At 35.0% G+C, this 25,446-nt stretch overlaps 2 protein-coding genes and 1 pseudogene across 2 annotated transcripts; all 3 read left to right on the top strand.

Moving 5' to 3' along the window:
• The first annotated feature begins 5,966 nt into the window (after positions 1 to 5,966).
• LOC120203521 (protein SHI RELATED SEQUENCE 3-like) lies at positions 5,967 to 6,693 on the top strand. The gene is made up of 2 exons (XM_039203802.1): positions 5,967 to 6,183; positions 6,299 to 6,693. The coding sequence occupies exons 1-2, from the start codon at positions 5,967 to 5,969 to the stop codon at positions 6,691 to 6,693; spliced, it is 612 nt and encodes a 203-aa protein (XP_039059733.1).
• Positions 6,694 to 9,348: 2,655 nt separating this feature from the next.
• Positions 9,349 to 14,244, top strand: LOC120203520 (annotated as a pseudogene).
• An 845-nt stretch (positions 14,245 to 15,089) lies between these two features.
• On the top strand, positions 15,090 to 24,447 carry LOC120203411 (V-type proton ATPase subunit a3-like). The gene is made up of 18 exons (XM_039203712.1): positions 15,090 to 15,358; positions 15,693 to 15,737; positions 16,209 to 16,331; positions 16,411 to 16,518; positions 18,882 to 18,992; positions 19,080 to 19,253; positions 19,780 to 19,917; positions 20,246 to 20,353; positions 20,516 to 20,620; positions 20,705 to 20,856; positions 21,570 to 21,723; positions 22,411 to 22,571; positions 22,664 to 22,870; positions 22,971 to 23,154; positions 23,245 to 23,328; positions 23,419 to 23,606; positions 23,780 to 23,839; positions 24,016 to 24,447. The coding sequence occupies exons 1-18, from the start codon at positions 15,215 to 15,217 to the stop codon at positions 24,218 to 24,220; spliced, it is 2,451 nt and encodes an 816-aa protein (XP_039059643.1). The 5' UTR covers positions 15,090 to 15,214; the 3' UTR covers positions 24,221 to 24,447.
• The last annotated feature ends 999 nt before the right edge of the window (positions 24,448 to 25,446 follow it).

The raw sequence follows: 25,446 nt of genomic DNA, 5'->3' as shown, positions 1-25,446 counted from the left end.
TATATATAATATATATTCCTCTGAATAGAATTCAATATAATATTTTCAGATGTACTTACGAGTGAATTTGGAATTTGTAACTTTCAGGCTATTCTTGTTTTTTGTTGTTTCATAGAATAGTGGTGGTGGTTGATTTGTATGTATGTATGTCAGGGTTGATTCATGTCATGCAGGATCCCATTTTCATTACATCTGATTGGTTGCCACCATACCTGTCCATTGGGCTGGGTTGTAGTTTGGTTCCAACAACTTTTCATGCCCAAACCTAATTCGACGTTTATATATTATAAAGTACTAAGCAAAACTATGTTTAGATGATTGTTTTATATTTAATTTTAATTATGGCCAGATCAAACTTCCTCGAAGTCGATGCATATTCTTATTTAAAATCCAACCTGTGCAAGTTGGGCCTATTAGGATGTTTGAGCCATGAGTAGGCCTACTTGCCACTGGAAGTGAATATATTTACCAACCTTTTGCGCTGGCACATATATAATTGGGTAAACTCCTTCAAATGTTATTAGAGTTTTTAAATTATTTTAGTTTTGATATCGAACTTTACTTTCGGATTTAATTAAAATATTACTTTCTTAGATCATCAATAGTGGAATGATGTGAACGTTTGGTGCTGGTGTGTTAGTAATGTAGAAGTTGAAAAATATTTTATATTTTATCTCGTTTTTTTGGCTTAATATAAAATAAATGACTAAAATGTTGTCTCGAAAAATGTTTAAGTACTTAATTTTTTTTTTCGTTTACATCGTTTTTTGGTGTTCAATTGGTAGCGAAAGTATGAGGCTTTTGGTCGTGGGTGGTTGGGCGGTCACAAGTGGGTGCTTGGTCGATTGACAACATTGGTGGCGACGGGCAGTGACAAAGGGATTAAAATTAAAGTTTTAAAAGTTTGGGATTTTTTTAAGATTTGAAAAAAATAGGTTTTTATAAAATAAAAATTTATATTTTTTAATTTATTATTTTAAATAAAATATCTAAAATTACCATAATGTGATATGTGTCACTTAACGATCAAATTTAATGATAGTTAATGTCCAAACACCTAAAAATATACGGAGAAAATATTAAGCATTTGTTTTTAATGAAAAATCTTTAAGCACTAAAACTTTTGCGGCCATCTTAAACTTCTAAGAATTTGTCTCATTTTTTTTTACCAATTTATAGGTTTAGGTTTTTTCTTAAAATAATAATATGAAATTAAACATGATAATTTTGTTATATTTGGGGGTTCGATGGTTTATTTGAATTTGAAGGGTTTAAGATGTTTGTTTCAAAAATTAAATGGCAAGAAGTAATTTTTGAGAAGAAAAACAACATATCTTAAAAAAATTAATTTCATTGATTGGTCGTGAGAGTGGATTGGAGCATAGAACATCAAGTTTTTAGATTACTTTTGTTAGTTTTAATTAGATTTTTTGAAAAACAATCTAAGGATTAGAAAGATGATGATTGAAATACGAATGTTTTGGTATCAATATTTGGTTAATAACAATCGATGATGAGAAATCATTGATTGACAATGATAGTTGAGGGTGCTGGTGATTTTTTTGACAAGGACCATATTGATACCTAAATTAAAGTTAAGCGTAAAAAAATTAAAGCGTTTCATTGTTTAGTAGCAAAAATAGATGAACAAAAAAAAGTTAATAGGAACATTATCACTCTGTTAATGATTTAACGATTCAATGTCTTAATTAGGGATGGGCATAGGACCCGAACCCGACGGGTTTCGGTCGGATTTTTTTAAAAAAAGTTGGGGTCGGGTCGGGTTTAGGGTGAAAAATACCCGACCCGAAAAAATATAATTTTGCCTTATATATTTTGAAATAATTACAATAATACCCCTCTATATATTATTTTTTCAATTAAGTCGTTGATTTTATTGAATAAAAATAATATTTTTTTATTGTTTCGGGTCGGGTCGAGTTTTTAAATTATATATCAGGTAGGGTGAAATCTTGTTTTGGTCGGGTTGGGTCTCGGGTGGAGGATCTCTTATTTTCGGGCCGGGTCGGGTGGACAAAAAACCCGACCCATGCCCATCCCTAGTCCTAACTGAATCTGAAACTAAAGTTCAATTCTAAAATTGAAGTGTCTTAAAGTTTAATAAAGAAATCTATACTTCAATCACATTCAATGTAATTTACCCTACACAATTTTAATTGTTGAATATATGAAATTTAACCAAGAACTATTAAAAAGAACAAGAAGACTTCTCAGTTTTTACTTTTAGATATTTCTGAGGAATCATTGATGTGAATTAGGATAAAAAGTAAGCCAACGAAAACCCTAGAAAAGCAGAGAGAGTAAGAGCGCGAGTAAAGGCCGTACACCCGTTGAATGGCACATTCCACCCATCTCAACCAACCATTCTTGAAGTCTTAATAATGGAAAAGAAAGGAGGTGGTGTGCTTGAGATAAGGTTGCACTCTCCAATCATATGATTATATTGTCTAGTTGAGGGAGGGCCATCCAGCCAGGTGTTTTGCAATTCAAGTGAAGATGGCCGCTTGGTTCATGACATGAATTATCATTCAGCTGGTAAATCCCCTCCCCCTCTACTTAGTACCAAAGATGTGACGAGCACCACCACAGTTTTGCCAATCACAAGCTGGAAAGGAAAACGAGTGTCAAAAGCAAGTCAACTGTCACCATGGCCTGTGGATTCAATTCTATCTCCTTTTGGAAATTACATTACTAACAAATTAGGTTCCGATTAATTTTTGTTAAATTTTATTAAAATGCATTTTTTTAGAAAGCGAGTTTGTTTGCCTGACGATAAATTCAATTTCTCATTGACCTCGTGTTATGCAAAATGCGGTGTATTTTTCTTAAAATTTAATGATGGATCTCGTGTTCTACCGAAAGTAATGTCCTTGTGTAGAACGCGATGTTATCTTACGTGGGTTGTTTGAGAGTATTTTTCTAAATAATGGTTGATGGGGGTTATTTTCCTAATAAACGGTTTCTAGGTTTTTTTAATAAAATTGTCTATTTTTTTTCTTCCTTGTTTTTCTTTAGATAATTGTCAACAACTTGGACCGTCATTGACAATCAATCGTCGCTCATCACCAATCATCATTCATTATAAGATCGGTACAAAAACATTCACATTCCACTCCTCTTCCTCCTCATCAGATTGGGTTTTCACGAACTTCACTAAGAATCTATGAAAATCTATCTGAATGTATGTATTCTCAAAAGAATGTCTCTCATCATTCAAATTTTTAAACACTCTAACCCCTCAAATATGAGAAAATATCTAAATCCCAAAATGGTAGATTTTATTTGTTTGTTGTTTGCTTAATTTCGTGAGTTGTAAAGATTTTTTTTAAAAAAAAAATTCTAAACGATAAGTAGTAGATGACAATGAAACCAATTCATTAGCTTTTAGGATGATGGCAAAAAGTGTTGGAAAATGATAGTTTTTTATGGTGATCGAAAATGAATTAAAAAAATTCCCTAATTTTGATGAAGAAAATGACGATATAGAATTCTTTTTTGACTTTAACATCAACTCTAAAATTATCGTATCATTAAATAGTTTTAAATTTAATGGTCCGACACTTCAAATTGAACCCAAAATTAAACTCCAATACTTGCATCAAAATATTTTAAGATTTAGTGTTAAAATTAATATAAAATTTAAAGTTTAAATATATTTTTTGAAAGAAAAAAGAAAATGAGTTATCTAAAATAATGCTTAAAATTCGATATAAATCAGAATTAAAAGAATATTTCTATAGAAGAATTAAAAGAATATTTATTGTCAATGCACTACACGAAAATCATCTATCAAATATAAAGTTAGGTAACAGATATTTAATAGTAATTGGTTTAAGGATAGCCATGCATGTATTATTTCTTAGGTATTAGATATTTGTAATAATTTTTTTCTTTTGAACTCAGATATTTGTAATAAATTAATCTCGAACCAAATCATTTTAGTGGTTGTTATTCTTAGACGTTTTGAGTCCGAGCCCCAACGATTGCAAATATGAGTAATTGAACGTTCATTGTCAAATTATTATGAGTATATGTCGGGTAATGAACATTCCTTCTTGGTGTCGATTGGCATCATTGAACATTGGAAAACAATATCCTTAACAACAGCAAAAGAAATGTCATTTCCCAATCCTGACGTAAGAACAAAACGTGTAAGAGAACCACTGCTCTTTCATGTGTCCCCAAGCTACTGCATTTGAAGATTCCCCACTAAAATTATGATAGTAGTCCACAACACTTTTGGATTCAAAAGCCATTGAATATGAAACTTTAAGGAGAGTTGAGAGGTCGAAAAAGCCAGGTGTTTTGGGAAGTACAAAGGACAAATAGAAAGTGGAAGGCTATCAGCTGCATAAATATTCCTTGGAATTGAACTTTTGAACTCTAAAAATGCAACCCAAAGTCGATATACCAAATAGAACTTCTTTCGAATATAGTAACAAGCAAAGTGGGTTTCGGAAAATTCGTTGAGACAATCGATGCACAAAATAATCATATAAAACGTATGAACGCAATATACATTGTAATGTTTGTCGATTATTGGATTTTTTTTTCTTTTGACTTGGATGAACCCATGATCATTTAACTTGGAAGCATGCAGAAGTACATATTACATAACTAAAATGGGGAGGTTGAAATTGAGTCAGTATAGCGTCAAGGTCTTGCATGAAAGTTCTAAACTCAGGCACCGGAATCCCTGGATGTGCAGGTGCACTAGCATTTTCAGAGGGGGAGAGGTTGTGCACTATTAGCTTCATAACTTTCACTACCAGTTCCTTCTTGCATCTCTTGTTCCCCAACTCTTCGCGAATTCGAAGATTCCGACATCTATTGTGACATACATAATAATAACATTACAACTAGTAATGAGTGTCATCAATTTTACTCTAAATTAGAAGCATGCAAAAGTACGTGTTACATAACTAAAATGGAGGAATCCGATACAAACACAAGCTTATGAAACCCATTCAAAATGAAAGAAAATCCATCCAAAGGTTTGACGTGTTAATACTCTTATCTCCTCTTACGAGTTGATGAAGCTAGTTTTGAGGTATGTTATTCATCTTCTCTAAATAATGTTTTTACATCTCAAATTTTTGAACAAACATCTCAAACCCTTCCAATATGAGAAATCCCACAAACCAAAAAAGTAGTAATTTTTTGTTTAATTTAGTGAGTTTTAAAGAGAATTTAGGAAAATCTAAATCTACAAAGTAGTAGAATACGGTGAGATGAGTTCATCAGTATTTATGATGACTGAAAAAATGTTGAAGAGTGACGTTTCCCGTGGTGACTAAAAATGAGTGAAAAACTTCTAACTTTGACGAAAATAATAACTTTGACTAAATTGACATGTCATCCGATTATTAATGGGTTACAGTCTAATAATATAATTGCATGCATAACAAAATTTCGTGCTACAATGGTATCTATTTATAATTCAGTGGCAAATTCGATTAAAAAATAAAGTTTAGTGGTATCTCGTATACTTTATTCAAAATAAGAAATGTTTTTATCTATAATTTGAGGCATTTGTTACATTTGGCCCCACACCGCACAAAGGGAAAAAAAATCTTAGGACACAATAACTTCACAATCTGACATATAAGAACATACCTCAACTCAACATTCCTTTGCTCCAATTCAAGATCTCTTGAATTTCCTGTGATACATGAGAAACCAAAATGAAAACCCTTCTTTTACTGGTTTCAAAGCTTTATAGTCTATAAAAAAAATTGCGAAACCCCAGAAAATTACATTAGCTATGAACTCAAATAAATCACTTCAAAAGACCCATAAACGCAACCCCAATCTAGCTATATAAAACACCACCAACATCTTCCAAAGAAGAAGCTTAAAGATCAGACTTTGGAAACTGGAAAAAACACCCCATCAAAGGCTTTTCTGAAAGTGTTGAAAATATGAATGAATGGATGATGACGATGATGTCGAGGCGAGGAGGATTTGGAGGCAGCATAAGGTGTCAAGAGTGTGGGAACAAAGCTAAGAAAGATTGTGGGTTCATGAGATGCCGTACTTGCTGCAGGAGCAGAGGACTTGATTGCCAAACTCATGTTACAAGCACTTGGGTTCCTGCCTATAGAAGGCGTCAAAAGCACCCACAGCTTAACCCTAAAAGGCTTAGACAAAATCCTCCTTCAGGTACCCTAGCCAATACACACAGATCTATATAGTATTGTATATCAGTTTTTGTGTAGTTGAATGGAACCCTAGGAGATGTTTTCTCTTATGATACTGGATATGTGTCACCTTTTAGGGTTAAAAGTGGGGAATTATCCCGCTGAAGTGACTTCCGCAGCGACGTTTCGATGTGTTCGAATGAGCTCCGTTGAAGATGGAGGTGATCAGTATGCTTATCAAGCAACTGTGAATATTGAAGGGCATGTGTTTAAGGGTATTCTCTATGATCAAGGCCCTTATCAATCACTAGGCGAATGCTCCTCTAGAGAAACGCATTCACAGCAAAATCAAATGAACGCTGCTGCTCTAACAACAGCTGCTGTTGCTGTTACTTCTGCTGCAGAAAGTCATCTTCCTTCAGCATATGCATCTTCCTTTAATGCTTTCATGTCAGCTGGTACGCAAGCTTTCTCCACCCGAAACCTTAGTAACTCTTCGTATACGAGGAATGAAAGGGAAATTTTGCTTTAGGAAAGCCCTTTTTGTTTGGTCATACTAGCTCATCAGTACGTAGTTGCCCTAGAACTTATATGATATAAAATAATCAAAGTTTAAAGGTTGAGTTTACATGATTTTAAATTGTTATCTAAACTTAAAATCATTTTAAATGCGAGTTTAAATTTAACGTATGCATGTTTAAAACACATGAGTTTAACATACAAGTACCTATCTAATAAACACTTAGGATCTCACATGTAAGAGTTTTAATTAACAAGTAAAATCTAAATTGTTCATATATTAAGCACGCATATATTGCAAAACAATTTGATAAATGTATTTTTATATACTAGGTACAGCTGACATTAAACACTTAAAACTATATAGTTTTTTTTTTTACAAATCTTAATTCTAATCCTGCTAGAAGGGAGGGAAATGAGAGACTCTAACGAAAGGAATGAGTGTTTCTAGTGGGTCTAATATCGATGTGTTGAAGTTTAGGGACCGTTTAGAACTTAAAAGGTACTTGATAGTTTGGTGCAGTTAGGGGAGGAATGACCTAGTTTATTAATGCAGAAACTTAAAATGGTATATTTCCTGTTAAAAACCATACTTGATAAATTTTCTTTTCCAAGCATCGCAGAAAACCATAGAAAACGTTTCCCTATGTCTAATAACATAGCATACAATCCATGGTTAGGAGCCGAACACATCTTTAATCGACGTCTACTTTAATCAAAATTTGGCACTTGAATCACCAATAGCTAAATGTTGTTACGAAGCATCAGCTATGCTCTTGAGATGAATAATTTATATAGTTTACAAGGTAAAAAAAAAACATTTACACTAACTATAGGTAAAAGACTGATGCCCTTAGAATGAACCCCATATATATATATAACATTTAATGCCAAACTTTTAGTTTTTTATTTTTTTTGAATTATTAAATGAGTGAAAATAGATGGTTGGGATTATATCATTGTTTTTTTATGGAGACATTTTCTCATTCCCTACTGTTTATCTCAATTATCTATTTCTCGTCTAACAGTCTCTAGAGGTATAAACAGGGATGGACATAGGATTTTATACTAGGGGACGAACTTTAATGATAATTTTAGATTTTTAGGACGGGCGACTGCCCCACCCGCCCCTGCCTAGGTCCATCACTCGGTATAAAGCTAAAAATTTTTGTACTATATAATTGAACGAAGGAAAATTAAAGGCTGAGGTCAACTCATGTTTTCTTTTCGGTGAATATTTCTTTTTATATATATATATATATATATATATATATATATATATATATATATATGAGTTAAAGCTTCACTTACTCTTAATATAAAACTTTTAATTTTACATCTTTATATAATCATTTAATGTGTGGAAATAAACACATAAGATTATCTCTTTGTTTTTTTTCAAGCGAATATCTTCTATTTTTTCATGTCTGTCATATATATATGGTTTTCGTATGTTTGTTTTTTTGGTGGGGTTTGTTTCTGTTGTGGTTCTTCACTGGTTTGGTGTTGAAAGGGGTCTTCGTGCTGATTTAGTGTGGCCCTGATGCTGTTTGGTGGCTGAGCTGCTGTCGCTGTTGGACTCTCTTGTTTTGGCGTCGGAACTTCTTCTTTGTAATCTTTGATCATATCCGTTCGGCTACATTCTCTTTATCTTTGCTTCGGTGTCAGTTCCTTGTATTTTAGATTATGTATTCTGAACTGTTTACGGACAATATATTTACGACTGACGCACTTCTTTTGTACTCCTACGACTCAATTATAACGAAGGTCTTAAAAAATATAATCTTTTTAACTCATTGAATGATTTAAATGATTAAAAAGAATATCTAACTAAATACCATTTAATTTTATTTAAGTACATTAATAAATACAAATTTTACATTATTAATATACATGCTTAAAATAAAAAATATTTTTAACGAATACATTATTTTATATTAAAGGAGACGAACTTAAATTTATAAAATTTCAGGGAACGAAAACATGTTTTCAATAGAAAATACAGAGAAACAATCTAAAATATATGATAATTTTAAATTTTCAGGAGGTGACTATCTCCACCCACCCCTCGATTCATCCCTAACGCAAGTACGAGAGGGTTAGAGCCATGTCGGTGCTTCATAGTATTTATGTATCAACATATATTTTCATGAATATACATGTTTTATAAAGAAACATGAAATAGAATCCCTCAAACAATTTCAATGATTAAGGACAGCGTTGTTTTATTTTCGGTTCGAGCAGTTATGTTTATAGAACATACACGTTGTTAGTGACTCAAAAATATTATGAGCAGATACTACAATATAATCATCCAAACTATTTAAAGAAATAAAAAGAAAAAACTGAAAATAAACTATGAAAATAAAGAGATAAATATATGACAAATATTTAAAGATATCGATAGGCCCCGACCAAATCATATCAGCAATGGATAGGGTAATGGGCTAAAGTGCAGCTTCACCGCCAACGGGCTGCAAACTCGAATGTTAAAACAACCCAAAACTTAAGCCCATAGGCTTACGCCAACTATGGCGCCAAAATCCCCTACAATTTCCCGCCAAATATGTTCCTTTTCTCCAACCAGCAGGCGGTTCCGTTGGTTTTTTTTTCTCACTTCAGTCTCAGAAAAGCTTCCCTCGATTTTTGCCGCTCTTCTCTCTTAGCCATGGCTTCCGATTCTTCTCCCGTTAAATTCGACAACGGTAAGTCTCTCTTCTCCTCTTCGAAACCTTGATTGTTTTCTATATTTGAAGTGTAATTTAACGGGTTGTTATTATCTAAATCATTTGTTCAGGTCCTTCCTCTCCTGATGATTCCTTCTCAAGCCCCATCCCTAACACCTCTTCACCAGCTCATCTCCGCCGGCGAGGTCGCCGTCAAGCCTCCACTCCTTCCTCTGCCGCCGCAACCCCACCTCCAAATCCTTCTCGTTTTGCCAATTCTGCAGCTACCCCAACTCCAACCCGGTCCGCCAAGCGTGGGCGCCGCACAGCCAATTCCCCGACTCCTGCCGCCGCCGCCGCCACTCCATCCTCCACGGACGATTTCCCACCGCCATCTTCAGAAGGCGGGGATGATATGGAGGAGGCGACCCCTACCTTCGTGTGGGGTACCAATATTAGCGTTCAAGATGTGAAGAATGCAATTCAAATGTTCATCAAGCATTTCAGAGACCCACAAGAATTAAGCAATGATATTTATGGAGAAGGAAAGTATACGAGAATGATACATAGAGTGCTTGAAGTTGAAGGAGAGTGGATTGACGTTGATGCTCATGATGTTTTTAATTATGACTCTGATTTGTATAACAAAATGATGAGGTATCCCCTGGAGGTATTTTTGATATCGTCTTGATGGACATCGTTAGTTTGATTAATCCTCTGTTTGATAAACACGTTCAAGTTCGGATTTATAATCTGAAGAGCTCTACTTCCATGAGAAATCTCAATCCATCCGGTCAGTTTTCTTTTATTTTGCATAGATTGTTCATTATTGTGTCTTTGTGTGTTGGATTGATTTGGGTTTCTTTGTTTTGGTTGGTTTAGATATTGAGAAGATGGTGTCGTTGAAGGGGATGATTATTCGATGTAGTTCAATAATTCCCGAGATCAGGGAAGCAGTGTTCAGGTGTATTGTTTGTGGTTACCATTCTGATCCTGTTGTTGTTGATAGAGGTAATTGGTCTCTGCGATGGTCCTTTTAGAAATTTGATTTTTGGAGTAATGTTGCTAATGGATTTGTCTATTGGTTAATGTTTCTACAAGGGCGAATAACTGAGCCTACTTCATGCTTGAAGCAAGAGTGTCTGGCCAAGAACTCAATGACATTGGTTCACAATCGATGCAGGTATCTACTGGCTTAAATTTCAGTAGGCTTTACTGTAAGTGAACTTGCTTAGTTGCAGTGATGTTAGGACCTGCTTAAAATTTTATTTTCTTGTTTTATAGGTGTGTTTAGGCTTAGATATGATTGAATTCATTTTTACTTGATACTTCATTGGTTACTTTAGGATCAAACAATTATTCATATTTGAGTTATTCTGAGACCAAAACTAATTGGTTCTATTACCCTCAAACATCAGGTTTGCTGATAAGCAGATTGTGAGGCTCCAGGAGACACCAGATGAGATCCCTGAAGGAGGGACACCACACACAGTGAGCTTATTGATGCATGATAAGCTGGTGGATGCCGGAAAACCTGGGGACAGGGTTGAGGTTAGATGCTTAAGAAATTATGTTGTGTGATTACAAGTAGCCTGGCAAGTTTTATTTGTTTTTGCTCAATGTTCTTGTCTATTGCATTTAGGTCACTGGCATTTACAGGGCTATGAGTGTCCGAGTTGGGCCGACACAAAGAACTGTGAAATCACTGTTCAAGGCATGTCTTCTCTTATACTTTTGTTAGATTATATAGCTCTCCAAGCATTTCAATTTATATATTAAAAATATTTCCTTTGCTTGCAGACGTACATCGATTGTCTTCACATAAAGAAAACTGATAAGTCAAGAATGACGACTGAGGATCCTATGGAAGCTGATAAGGGCTCACAAAGGGTTGCTGACGATGTTCAGTTTGATGAAGACAAGGTCTAATAAATTACCCATCCTTCTCTTGCAGTCTTCAGTTATATTGGCTACTTGTCTCATGACCTTTTTCAATACTGCAGGTGGAAGAGTTGAAAGATTTATCCAAACAACCGGATATATATGAAAAACTAACTAGGTCATTAGCACCCAACATTTGGGAGCTCGATGATGTGAAGAAAGGTCTTCTTTGCCAGGTATTGTTTGTGCTATTAGATATTCATTTTTTTGCTCAGATAGTAACAGCAAGTTCTTTGCCTTCAATGTAGCTTTTTGGCGGGAATGCTCTGAAGTTGCCATCTGATGCTAGCTTTCGTGGTGACATCAATATTCTTCTGGTTGGTGATCCTGGAACCAGCAAGTCCCAGCTACTCCAGTACATACACAAGCTTGCTCCACGTGGCATTTACACCAGTGGAAGAGGGAGCTCTGCTGTTGGATTGACTGCTTATGTTGCCAAGGATCCTGAAACAGGGGAAACTGTATGATATGCTTTTCTTACTCTTTCTTACCTTGGTGTTAATTAGAATATTGGACTTTTATGATCGATTTCATTTATGAGTTATGAATAACCTCCAGGTTTTGGAAAGTGGAGCCCTTGTGCTGAGTGACAGAGGCATCTGTTGTATTGATGAATTTGATAAGATGTCTGATAATGCAAGGAGCATGCTGCATGAGGTTGGTTATGCATCGCCTTTCTTGTTCCCTGTTAAGACATGACTTGAGAATGGGTCCAATGTTGAAGATGAGAAAAATGTGTATCCTAACAATGCTTGAGATGCCTTCCAAGTTTTGGCAGTTTTAAATTTTAGGCTATCTGCAAATTTTGCATGAATAAGTTGCTATATATTTGTTCTTCTTTTGGGAGAAGTATTATAAGACGAATGAGGTGTCAAATATTTAAACTCAGGACTCAAGTGCTTTCCATATTTTAACCATTCATTTTCATCTTATTCATGATATGAAAGTTGATAACAATTGATCCAGTGTACTTCTATTTCTAGGTCATGGAACAACAAACTGTTTCAATAGCAAAGGCTGGTATAATTGCATCTCTTAATGCAAGGACTTCAGTCTTGGCTTGTGCAAATCCTAGTGGTTCACGCTATAATCCACGTCTGTCCGTGATTGACAACATCCACCTGCCCCCAACCTTGTTGTCCAGGTAAGATGATGCTTACCAGCTACCAAATTCTAGTGGTCTCAACTCGCAAGGTCTTTCGTATTGTCATACAAGTATTAGCTAGGCCATGTTTCTTAATTTGGATGCTTAATTGATATATATAGTTTCGAATATTGTTGGAGGTGTTATTTCAGTACTCTTTGTGGTTCTTGACTTTGAATCATGTTTGTCGGGCTATAGTTAACTGTAATTATGTGTAGAAATAGGTATGATAATGCTCATATCTTTGTTATGCATGTATTTTTAACTATGGTGCCATCCTAATCGGTATTTGTTCCACAGATTTGATTTAATCTACTTGATTCTAGACAAGGCTGATGAACACACAGACAGGCGTTTAGCTAAGCATATTGTTTCTTTACATTTTGAGGACACAGAGGTTTGAACTCTTATCATCTGTCATGTATAAGGTTTTTGTCCCTGGGTTTTCAATTTAATTCCTTGCCTTTACTTGCAGATTGCTGAGCATGATGTCATAGATCTAGGTACATTAACAGCGTATGTGAGCTATGCTCGCAAGAATATTCACCCAAAACTATCTGATGAAGCTGCTGAAGAGCTAACCCGAGGATATGTTGAGATGAGGAAAAGAGGAAATTTCCCTGGAAGCAGTAAAAAAGTAGGATACATTTAGTTAACATGTCCCCTTTTCCTCATCATCATTGATTTTCATGATATTGATAGATACAACCCTGTATTGCTATCAAGATTTTGAATTGTGGATCAAGTATGATATTTTATATGCCTGCTTGCTAACATCTTTTAACTCTTTTTCTGCATTTTGACATGTCTACAGGTCATCACAGCGACGCCAAGGCAAATTGAGAGTCTTATACGCCTCAGTGAAGCCTTGGCTCGTATCCGCTTCTCGGAATGGGTTAGTTACCGCAGGTTTATCTTAGCACTGATATAATGATTTCATTATGAAGCAAATAATGAAAATCCATTCTGATATTTGTAGGTTGAAATGAGAGATGTAACTGAAGCATTCCGGCTTTTGGAAGTTGCCATGCAGCAATCAGCAACTGATCACTCCACTGGTAATGTTTTGCCATAGTTATTTCCTTATTGTGTTTTCTCCCCATAAGAACAATCTAACGAGTCCTTCCATTTCTTCCCTTTGTGTTTCTCTCTAAAGGAACCATTGATATGGATCTTATCACCACCGGAGTTTCTGCAAGTGAAAGGATGAGGAGGGAGAGTGTGCTATCAGCAGCACGCAACATAATAATGGATAAGCTGCAACTCGGGGGACCTACAATACGATTGTTAGAGGTAAGCTGATTTAGTAGATTTAAAAGTGGAAGCCTTCATTAGTTCCGAAAATCAACCGCTTGATCGCCCGTACTGGTTAATCCTACAGTTACTGGATGAACTGAAGAAGCAGAGCTCTGGCAGTGAAATCCACCTTCATGATGTGAGAATACAAGCTTCTATCTTCGTTTAAATCCCCATTAAATATGAATATATGTTCAAACTGATTAATGCTTATGTTTTTTTCATTTGTCCTCTTTGTCCAATTCAGCTAAGAACTGCAGTTGCAACTCTAGCCAGTGAGGGATTTGTTGTTCTTCATGGCGATAGCGTGAAGAGAATATGAAGATGAGAAGCTACAAGAAAACCCGAAACCATCGAAGCCAAACCAAACATCCGGCTAATGTGCTAACTGTGAATGCTGCCTTGCGAGCATTTTCTTTGAAAGAAGAGAATTAATGGAGTGTTAGGTATGTCATTAAGTAGTTGATTGTGACTTGTATCATATCCTTAGCTGCTTCTAGTAACATATGGATGGCTTATGCTTTTCCATTTCAAAATGTCGTAAAATATTTTTGTTAAACGATAAATTAAGTGATACCAAGTCCAAAAGGTTATTTGGTTTATCTGTTGGGTACATAGATTATGAGGTGGACTAAATTCAATAGAGAAAAGTTGGTTAGCTTTGAGAGTACGTGAAGTGGAACTGAACCTAATTCAGAATTTATGCTCAATCTAGGTAGGTAAATAAGTCATTTAAGGTTCATTACATGGCGTATTTTTCCACATTTTAATCAAGGGTGAAACAAAATAAAAGTCCAAATTATAAACCAAAAATTACTGAATTTAACCAAAATTCAACCTTTGAACTTTAGACGATTATAGCTAATATAAGGTTTAAAATGATATTTCATCTAAATTTTAAGGATTATACAAATATTTTTATAAAGTTTAAGGGTTTATATTTTTCATTAATGTGTCACATGGTCAAACTAATAATAATTAATGATTTAATGATTAAAATATAACAATCGATAACTTGATCAGAATTTAAAAAAATCAATAATATAAATGATTAAAATGTGTTTTTTTCGAAATCAATGATATAAATAAAACTGGAACGAAAATGATTATTCTTGCAATTAATCCTATGAACTATTTAGTCATATATCTCAAAAGTAAGAAAGGTAAAAAAATACAAGACAAGGATTATTAGTATTAACTTTAAAGAAAAAAAATCTTTAAGATAACTCGAACGGTGAAAAAAGGAAAAAAAGGCTTACGTGGAGGACTGTGGTAGCGAGGGAAATCTTACACTATACAACTCTCCCCCGGTTTCCTTACTCTCTTCGCTCATGACCGTGTTTTTTGTTTTCTACTACGCTCTCAATTATCTGAACCCCACAAAACCAAATCCCAAAAAAAAAAAAAATACTCCAAGAAAGAGATCCATCTCGCTCCGCTCTCTCGTGATCGGAAAAATCAACACAGTCGAAACGGTGTAGGACTCAATGGCAGACCGTGGAGGATGCTGCCCTCCGATCGATCTGTTCCGTTCGGAGGCGATGCAATTGGTCCAGCTTATTATCCCCATGGAGTCCGCTCACCTCACCGCCTCTTATCTCGGCGACCTCGGTCTCCTTCAATTCAAAGACGTGCGTACTCTTTCTCTTTTACTTGTTAATTATATTTCTTTTATATGCTCAGGTCTATCGGAATCTTTAGTGTCTATTTTCGGTGCTTTAGTCTTTGATCGAAGTTCATAGAAACCGTAGACTTGAAATATGTGCTTGAAATTCACCAGAGTAGGTATCGGCCTATCGATTATTTGACGATTACTAATGCTAGGGTTTTTGTTTTGTCCATTGATTCTTTATTTTTGTACTGTTCTTAAATTAAAGTTCATAAACGCTATTTTTATTTTAAATTTTTTAAGATTTGACGATCAGTATTTAAGACTGATTTTCTTTTTCTGATGACATCTTACAGCTCAATTCGGAGAAGAGTCCATTTCAGCGAACTTATGCTGCTCAGGTATTTTTTTTTACTTCCTTTTAATTGGTGATTGGTGAGTGAACTGTGAACTTTGACGCATGCTGTTGCTGCTCATTCTTTCTTTTTCTTCTGCTTTGAAAAACTTCAGTGTCGAGGATTATATACTAGTAGCATTTTTCACTGGCTGAAGAATGTTGATAATAAATAATATTACCTCTCTTGAACCAAAACTACTACAACACCTGACCAAAATGTCGGTTTCTGATTTGTTGCATGCACTTTATGGCATATGCTGGTGTTTAAGGTAGTCCTACTCCTAGAAGAGTTCAACTGGTTTTATAGGATCTTAAATGATAGATGTTTGTCTGAAACAGCTAACCCTACTGCCTTTCTATTGGATTTGAAATATTATAGTTGTGATGTTAGATTTGTTCATAATTTGCTCCTTTCCTTATTTGCTTATATATTGTGTTTTCGGTCATTGTTTGCTAACATCTCTTTCTCATGAAGATTAAAAGATGTGGAGAGATGGCACGAAAGTTACGGTTTTTTAATGAGCAAATGCTAAAAGCAGGCTTCTCCACTTCAACAAAACCTACGACAGTAACTGACATCAATTTGGATGATTTAGAGGTACAACAACTATTGCCTAGAAATGTTTCTTTTTCTCTTCTTTTTTCTTTAATTCAGTTCTTTATTTGTTATATTTTAGGTGAAACTTGGAGAACTTGAGGCTGAGCTGGTTGAAATGAATGCAAATGGTGAAAAGTTGCAACGCGGTTATAATGAGCTGCTTGAGTATAAGCTTGTTTTGCAAAAGGTATGCTTTGTTTGCTGCCCTAATCAAGTGATTTTGTGATGCCTCATTTTCTAGTTCCTACTAATATTTTTATATCATGAGAAACACCAACACATGGCTGTTGAAAAGTTGCCAACTTTGGCAGCAAGGCTATATATGTTTGGATGAGTAAAACAATTCAAAGTTGAGACACTGGACTACTAATTGGATAGAGTCAACGATACTATCCTTGTTAAAAGTTGACATAATACTGTAGTTTTCCCCATAATATGTTCTTGTTTTAATGGAATCTGAAGGATTTGAATTTGAACCTTACTCTCATTTGTAATCAAGTATTTTCTAAAAATATTTTTAACGCTCTCCACAATCAAGTAAATATCTCTTCTCAAAGGTCCGTTTGCTTTCAGCTTATAATGTTTTTTTTTTTTTATAGAAGTTGGAGGTCTCATTAAAAACTCCCTTCGTATTCGTTCACATACTAAGAAGTATGTTAACGAACATTGGAAGAAAGAAAAGAGTACCTCATATTTCATTGAATAAAACACCCATTACATACGATACCACGAAATACCCTCAAACGAGGATAAATGCCCTTACAAGAAACATAATCACCTAAAACTCTCGCCTTCTCGACCACAAAAATCTAGAGGCAACCACCCTATACCTAAAAAAACCTCCATCAAAAGGAAAACATCCCAACAGTTAATGATATAACATACAAGAAAACAACACCTGAAACCATTAAACCAAAAACATCCGTCTCTGAAGGGAACTCCACAAAATACCAACATGATTCAAAATCACCAAAAAATCAGCTCGATAAGATGTCTTCAATGAACCAAAACCACACTTCCTTCCCTTCAATCAAAGTATCATTGCCACTTAATTCAAAACTCTTTTCTTTTTCTTGCGTTTCTTCACCACACATTAGTTCTAAATTTCCCAGGGATAGGGGGTACCACTGGGGTGTCTTCCATTAATTGAATTGCGTCACTAGATGAACCATGAGAAGTAAAGAGACCCATCTTAAGAACATCTTCCGAGGCCCTGAGGCTAACTCCATAAGAATCCACAACCTCCATTGTGTGTGACCCCAATTTAATACTCGAATTCTCATCGCTTTTGACACTCTTTATGAGTGGAACCTCTTCTAATTGGGTACCTTCAATTGCAACATCTTCGACGGGGCAATTTAAACCTGAGGATGACACTGACGGTCCTGACAAAGAATTCTCCGATGTATCCTAGAGAGAACAAGTCAGATCTGGAGAATCATCGACTTCCTCAGGGGTCCAAGAAGTTGGTTTGAAAGAAGGCTCAACTTCATGCACCATGATTTCATATAAATTAGAGCCGACCTTCAAACTCAACGACTCATCAATTCTCACTTTAGACTCTGTGAGGATTTGAAGTTTTGCACGATCAAAAGATAAAGGAAATTGAGAGCTTTCATCAATTGATTTTAGTTCGCCCCACCTAGCTGCAATGTTCTTGAACGTACCCCAATTCCACTCGTGAAACGGAATCCCTTCGCAAACAACCCATACTCGACGACATTGAACCGCTAGACTCTCCGACCAAGGTTCAACTCTGGAAAACCACTTTGCAAGATTCTCTGATTGTTCATTCTTAACCCTTCTCAACAAAGCAGAGTCCTCGAATATCATGAGAACTACATTCCCAGCAGCTCTAATTAACGAGAAACCATTGAGATCTTTGTCTTGCATTTGGCTAGCAAGATCACCTATTTTGGTATAGTTCTTGCACCACCCCATTAGGCAGTTATCCAAAACTTGAAGTTTAGCTTCGTCGACCACACCGATTACTGTATGGAGATTGTTACTTGTAACATCTTCCCTCTCATGCTTTTGGTGAACCACAGGCAAAGACTTTCTCCAAAAAGAATGTCTTGGGTTGTATATGGCAAAAGAGACTCCAATTTTACTACCATCAATGCGAGCGCCATTCATCTTTGAGATCGCTCTCCTGGCTTCTCCAATCTTTGCAAAGCGAATGAACCGAACCGAAACCCCTTTGAATTCCTTTTTGTTGGAATGAAGGCGTCAATAACCTGACCGTATGGGCAAAATAACGATCCAAACCGCTTCCAATGGATCTTCTCTGGTAAATTAACAATGTATAACGTAAAGCAGCCAGTTCTATACCCATTGTTGATTCTTGGATAATCTTTCTTCCACCAGTGATTAAGACCATGGGAATCCTGTGGTAGGATTTCCGCCTCAGAAATCTGCGCAATGGCCTCTTCCACGCTCCTTGCTTCAACCAACGAATCATCCCTATTCTTGTTTGTCACCAACACCATCCTCTCATATTCATCTGCTTTATAATTTTTGCATAAATTTCTAACTTCTTTTTCTGTTTAGGCTGGTGAGTTTTTTGCTTCTGCTCGACGCAGTGCTACTTCTCAGCAGAGAGAAATGGTGTCACGGCAAATGGGTGACGAATCCATAGAAACTCCTTTACTGCAAGAGCAAGTATAGAACCATCTTTCTTTGAGCGTGATGTACTGTCTAATCTATATAATGTCATGACTCTTATAAAAATCTCCCTGTTGTTTGTAGGAAGCATCCACAGATTTATCGAAGCAAGTCAAATTGGGCTTTATTACTGGCCTTGTTCCTAGGGAGAAGTCTATGGCATTTGAGAGGATTTTATTTCGTGCAACTAGGGGCAATGTGTTCCTCAAGCAGGCTCCTGCTGAGGATCCCGTCACTGATCCTGTTTCTGGAGAGAAGGTGAAAATTATTTTAATGTCAAGAATGAGATATATGAAGTATTTTCATCACAAAATGCAGACGTGTATCACATACATGCACATGAAGGAATGCTTCTTATGTTTTTATGTTAATCAGACATGCAAAGTCTTCACCATGTTGATGCTGACAATTCATCATTTATTTGAAGATCATAGGTTTTATGTTCTGAAAGAGTGTTTAACAAAGTTATTGTGCAGACAATGTGGCATTTCTTTGAAGATTAGATTTTATGTTCTGGAAGACTGTTGAACATAGATTACTTTGCATGCATTCATGACTACCCATGTACAATCTCAATGCTAAGTTAAAATTGATTTAATTTTCTAGTTTATGGGAACAGTAATGATCTTTGTGTAGGATTTATGGTGCAATCCACTCAAATCATGCTTATATGTGCTGTTCAGGCTACCTTAGTTTTCTGAATTTTGGCCTTGTGAAGAGAAGATCATTTGTCTAATCTTGTACCTTGTTTTCTGTTAACTTTGATTTGAATGTTAATCTGCAGATGGAGAAAAATGTATTTGTGGTATCTTACTCTGGAGAAAGGGCAAAAAACAAAATTCTGAAGATATGTGAAGCTTTTGGTGCTAATCGTTATCCTTTTGATGAGGACCTTGGCAAACAAGGTCTAATGATCAATGAGGTATGGATATTTTATTTAAACTGTCACTTCTTTGTACTTCCCTGGCCTGCTGCTTGCATGTTTCACATTATCTGTTTGTTCCTCCAGAACATCCCTGGCCTTCCAGTTATCTATCAAGTAAATTGTCTGAATATGCGTGTATGCTAGATCTTTCCTTGCACAAACCGCTTTCAACTTTACTCTTGATGTGGAACACCGCTCCTCTTCCTTTTCTTTCTTGTACCAATTCTTTCAATGCATCAAGGACACTTGAATTTTTATGCATTTCAATTGTGACTGCTAGGAATGTTGTTACCTGACTGATTTATGTGATCACTGTAAATTTTAGGTTTCTGGAAGAATTTCAGAGCTAAAAACCACCATAGATGCTGGATTGCTTCTCCGGGACAATCTGTTGCGGAGTATTGGGGATCAGTTTGAACAATGGATCATTAAGGTCTGTTTAAACTATAAATCATGCTACATGATGATTATCTTTTCTCAGTTTTTCATTGATTACACTTATATTTCCTGTTGCACATGAGATGATATTGCACTTTTGAAGTCAAACTGATGTTCTAACTTCTGTGAGTAAACTCTATTTTCTTTAATCCTTAAGGTGAAAAGGGAGAAATCAATTTATCACACTCTTAATATGCTCAGCCTTGATGTAACAAAGAAATGTCTTGTTGCTGAGGGATGGAGTCCTGTTTTTGCCACAAAAACAGGTACTAGTTTTCTGCTTCTTGTGCTTTACATTTATGCATATATATTGATTACTTATGCATAGGATTGAGCTTTCTTGGTGCAGATTCAGGAGGCACTGCAGCGGGCTGCATTTGACTCCAGCTCTCAAGTTGGAGCCATTTTTCAGGTCTTGCATACAAGAGAATCACCACCTACCTACTTCCGCACAAATAAATTTACTTCTGCTTTTCAGGAAATTGTTGATGCATATGGGTAAGTTCAAAGTAAGATTGTTTGAAACCGTTCCTGTGTTTCACAACAGAAAGAAAACCATATATCCATCATAAATGATGATACATAATAGTTCTGAGTTTTTGAGTGTATCTTGATTGATATACATGCACACACTTTTTAGGCATTTTGTGCATATTGATGTGGCCGTGATTATCTGCTTATATATGCATTTTTATCTGCTTATATAAACACGACTACTGATGCCGTTTAGACTAGGGCATTAGGTGCTTACAAGTTATCTGTTGTTTTCCACTTAATTCGGTGCCATGATTTTTGAAAGGGTTAAGATTCAAAATACAGCTTGTTGATATTAAGGAGATACTAGGGATGTCTTGATTAATAAAATTATTGATTTTCAATCTGCATACACCAGAAAATAGAGATCATAGTAGAAGTGCTCCTCTTAATTCATTTATGAAGATCCTGCAGAGTTGTTTAAGGTTACTATTGATCTCAAAGATGAGATTATTCAGTATCAATTTCTGTGTTATTTGACCTATATCTATTGGTGTTACATTCTTGTTGCGTATTTAGTTTTTGTTTCCCAGCAGTAAATACACCTTACTATTGAGTTCCAGCCCTGGTTTCCTGTTGGGGAGTATGTATTGTCTGTATGTTATGCATTAATGTTCATGTGCTAATTTTTTGGTAAAGAACATAAATACAATTCTTTTCGTTGCATTTTATTGCAGGGTGGCTAAGTATCAAGAAGCAAATCCTGGTGTTTACACAATTGTTACATTCCCTTTTCTTTTTGCTGTCATGTTTGGTGATTGGGGGCATGGAATATGCTTATTCCTTGCAACATTATTTTTTATTGTCCGGGAAAAGAAACTTTCTAGTCAGGTAAACCTCATGATGCTTTAATCAAGAGTTCAATTTGCACAACCCTATGGCTTATATGCTGATATGAAAAAAATATTTTGGGACATGTTTATTCCTGCATTTTATTTTTTCTTTTAAGTTATAAAAGAAAGAAATATATCTTTATTCATACCTCTCAAGGATAGTGATTACTTGGAACCCTTTGTCCCATTTAATTTGGACAAAATTATTTCCAAGTTTAATCATCTTCGAGATTTATATAATGTTTTGTTTGTGTAAGAGTTCCGTATGTTAGTTTCCTTTTCACTTGCCAGGTAATTGCTACTTCTCATCAAAATGATTAAATACTGAAGCGGTAAGATCCGGTTATGTTTTAGTTGGGCTACTAAAGTTGTTGATGTCTCCTAATTTCATATTGTTTTTGCTAACATGGTAAATAAAAACGACATGGGATAATATTGCATGGACTTTTTTGCTTTATTTTGTTAACATCAGAGATTGGTAAGGTTCATATTGATGTGTACTGTGAACATCCCATCATAGATTTTGTTTGTAACGTGACCTTGCCTTGTCTGAGATTTTGGTTTGACGAGTTACATTCCAAGATAGAAGGGACTGTCAGTTTTACTTATTTGTGATTGTTATGTTTATTGATCTATTGTGTTTATGTTTGTTACCCAAGTAAATTATAATTATTGGAAACTGCAGAAGCTTGGAGATATAACAGAGATGACTTTTGGTGGTCGTTATGTTATTTTGATGATGTCACTCTTCTCAATTTATACTGGCTTGGTCTATAATGAGTTCTTCTCAGTGCCCTTTGAATTATTTGGCCGCTCAGCCTATGCTTGCCGTGATCTCTCTTGCCGGTATTTCACTTACACATAATGATATCAATTTTATAGAATCCACCTATTATGGTACAAGTCCCTCATGACCAGTTTTTACTTTTTTTTTACAGGGATGCTACTAGTGTCGGTTTGATTAAGGTTCGTGATGCTTACCCCTTTGGGGTGGATCCAGCGTGGCATGGTAGCCGTAGTGAGCTGCCTTTCCTGAACTCACTAAAGATGAAAATGTCAATCCTTCTTGGGGTGGCTCAGATGAACCTTGGAATTATTTTGAGTTATTTCAATGCTACATTCTTCAGTAATATTCTGAACATCTGGTAAGTCTGATATGCCAATCCAGATCTTAGCTTTTGCATATTCCGGAGATGTTGAGGCCATAGCTAACTGAAAGGTTGTCTTTCCTCATATGTTGCTCAGGTTCCAATTTATTCCTCAGATAATATTTCTTAACAGTCTATTTGGCTATCTTTCTCTCCTTATCATTGTGAAATGGTGCACTGGTTCACAAGCTGATTTGTACCACATAATGATATACATGTTCCTCAGTCCTACTGATGAATTGGGTGAAAATCAGCTTTTTCCTGGCCAAAAAACAGCTCAGGTTATTTTTCGTTCTTTTTTTAATTAATTAATATCATTTGTTGGATTAATCTACGTCTATAACTGAATATTCTTGTTCATTTCTTTCCAGCTTGTGCTGTTATTTCTTGCCCTGGTTTCTGTGCCATGGATGCTATTACCAAAGCCTTTTCTTCTGAAGAAGCAACATGAAAATGTATTACACTCTCTCAATTTCTTGTTGAACCTATTTTTAAGTTTTATTTTCACCATGATTCCCCTCACTTATTATACGCACCTTTTTTAGAGGCACCAAGGCCAATCCTATGCACCACTCGAAAGCACAGATGAAACTCTCCTTTCTGAGGCAAATCATGATTCTCATGAGGAATTTGAGTTTGGTGAAGTCTTTGTGCATCAACTCATACATACCATTGAGTTTGTGCTTGGTGCAGTTTCGAATACAGCCTCATACCTTCGATTATGGGCCCTCAGGTATGTATGTCATTAGTAATTTTAGTTTGATGGTTTTGATTGATTGCACAGTGTCATGTAGAAATGTGTAAACGAAGTTGACACGTTTCCTCAAATGTTCTTTTGTATGAACATTGTCCAATTTAAGTTAAGCCTGACTGCAAACTGCACTTTGTTTCTTCCCTGTTTTGCAGTCTTGCTCACTCGGAGTTGTCAGTTGTGTTCTATGAGAAGGTTCTTCTTCTTGCTTGGGGGTACGTCTTGAATATATTCCGTGCTTATACAAATTCAACCTAAATATATAGGCACTTTATCTTATGATGTTTCTTACTCTCTCATGACTACATCCATATCTTCTTTTTATTCAATGCTTTATAGATGTAGAAGCATATGGAATGCACGATGATAACTTGCTTTTTGCTTCCTACAGGTTTAACAATGTAATCATCCTCATCATCGGCATAATCGTCTTTATTTTCGCAACCGTTGGTGTGTTGCTAGTTATGGAAACCCTTAGTGCTTTCCTACATGCTTTGAGACTTCACTGGGTAGAATTCCAGAACAAATTCTACGAGGGCGACGGTTACAAGTTCCATCCATTTTCATTTGCATTGCTCGACGACGAAGATGATTGATGCTCTTGAACCGAATAAAAAGTCATGTTGGACTTTAAAGTCGATTCAGATTTACCCTATAGAGGGAGCTGAGGAGGTGTTCTTAAGCCGCCTAAGAACGTTGCTTTTTCACCCTCCGGTTGATAATAGTTTGTTCTTGGAAGCAATAAGTGGCCTACTAGTTGGGCTGATATGTTTTTGTGGTATTGAGCTATGTCATAATACTTTATTTAATTTTTTTTCTATTTTCAGTAAATTTAAAAAAAATAGATTCTGTAATTTTGTCCATAAGGTAATTAATTTATTTCAAACTTTTATAATTACCCTGGAATAGGTGAATAAATGGAAGAATTCACGGTTGAATTGGTTCATGTAAATTGTTTGGGGTTTAAATTTTAGGTAAAGTTTTGGCTTTGGTCTTGGTCTCTTTATTATGCTCAGATTTAAGATATAATCCCTATTTAATTTTTACCTATTTTTTCATGTCTTTAGTTAGTCTAAATAACTTGGTATCGATGATTATTTTATTAAATAATACATAGATTATATATATCACCTCCTGCCTCTATCATGCTCTTAAAAACCGTAAAAATGTGTAGCATTTTAATTTTAACTGAAATAAACAACGGTTGTGAACTATTTAAATAATATATTTATAATCAGTAAGGGTTACGAATATTTTCAAAATAAATCTACGACTTAACCAACAACCAGTTGTCTAGTGGAATAAGTCTTTTGTAGTATTCGATTCGGATTAGTCGATCAATAGATCGAGTACTAGTGGTTATACTCAACAAATAAATTTACAACTTAAATTAGTAAACCATATTTGATTCAATTATTTTTTTTGAATAATTGATTCAATTATTTTTAGTTATTGAATATTGAAAAATAAAATCATTTATATTATTTAGTTAACCTACTGAAAATTGTTTAAGATACAATTTTTTTTTCAAATTGTCATTTGAACTTTTTCAAAATAAAACTAATATTTAATATTATACTAAAATTATCAATACAAAAGTTTATATTTTTTATTATACTCATATTAAATTTTATTTAACATAATATTATTATAATTAACATATTAAATAATATCTAAAAATGACATATATATATTATATACAGTTACTATATAATATAATTGTACTTGAAATAGACCTATTACTGACAATCTTACACAATATCATTATCTTTGTATTCTCAAATAATATTTTATTATTGGAAATCTTATATAATGAAACGAG

This window comes from Hibiscus syriacus, unplaced genomic scaffold (genome assembly GCF_006381635.1).
Source record: "Hibiscus syriacus cultivar Baekdansim isolate YM2019G1 unplaced genomic scaffold, ASM638163v2 tig00009942_pilon, whole genome shotgun sequence".
NCBI classification, from domain to species: Eukaryota; Viridiplantae; Streptophyta; class Magnoliopsida; order Malvales; family Malvaceae; genus Hibiscus; species Hibiscus syriacus.
The sequence above is the reverse complement of the archived record's forward strand: the minus strand, read 5'-3'. Positions and strand labels throughout refer to the sequence as shown.

Coding starts and splice junctions, on each gene's coding strand:
- LOC120203411 (XM_039203712.1), top strand. CDS start 15,215: ATGGCAGACCGTGGAGGATGCTGCCCTCCGATCGATCTGTTCCGTTCG. Junction 18,993..19,079: donor CTCCTTTACTGCAAGAGCAA/GTATAGAACCAT, acceptor TGTTGTTTGTAG/GAAGCATCCACAGATTTATC. Junction 20,857..21,569: donor GAAATTGTTGATGCATATGG/GTAAGTTCAAAG, acceptor ATTTTATTGCAG/GGTGGCTAAGTATCAAGAAG.
- LOC120203521 (XM_039203802.1), top strand. CDS start 5,967: ATGTCGAGGCGAGGAGGATTTGGAGGCAGCATAAGGTGTCAAGAGTGT. Junction 6,184..6,298: donor TAGACAAAATCCTCCTTCAG/GTACCCTAGCCA, acceptor GTCACCTTTTAG/GGTTAAAAGTGGGGAATTAT.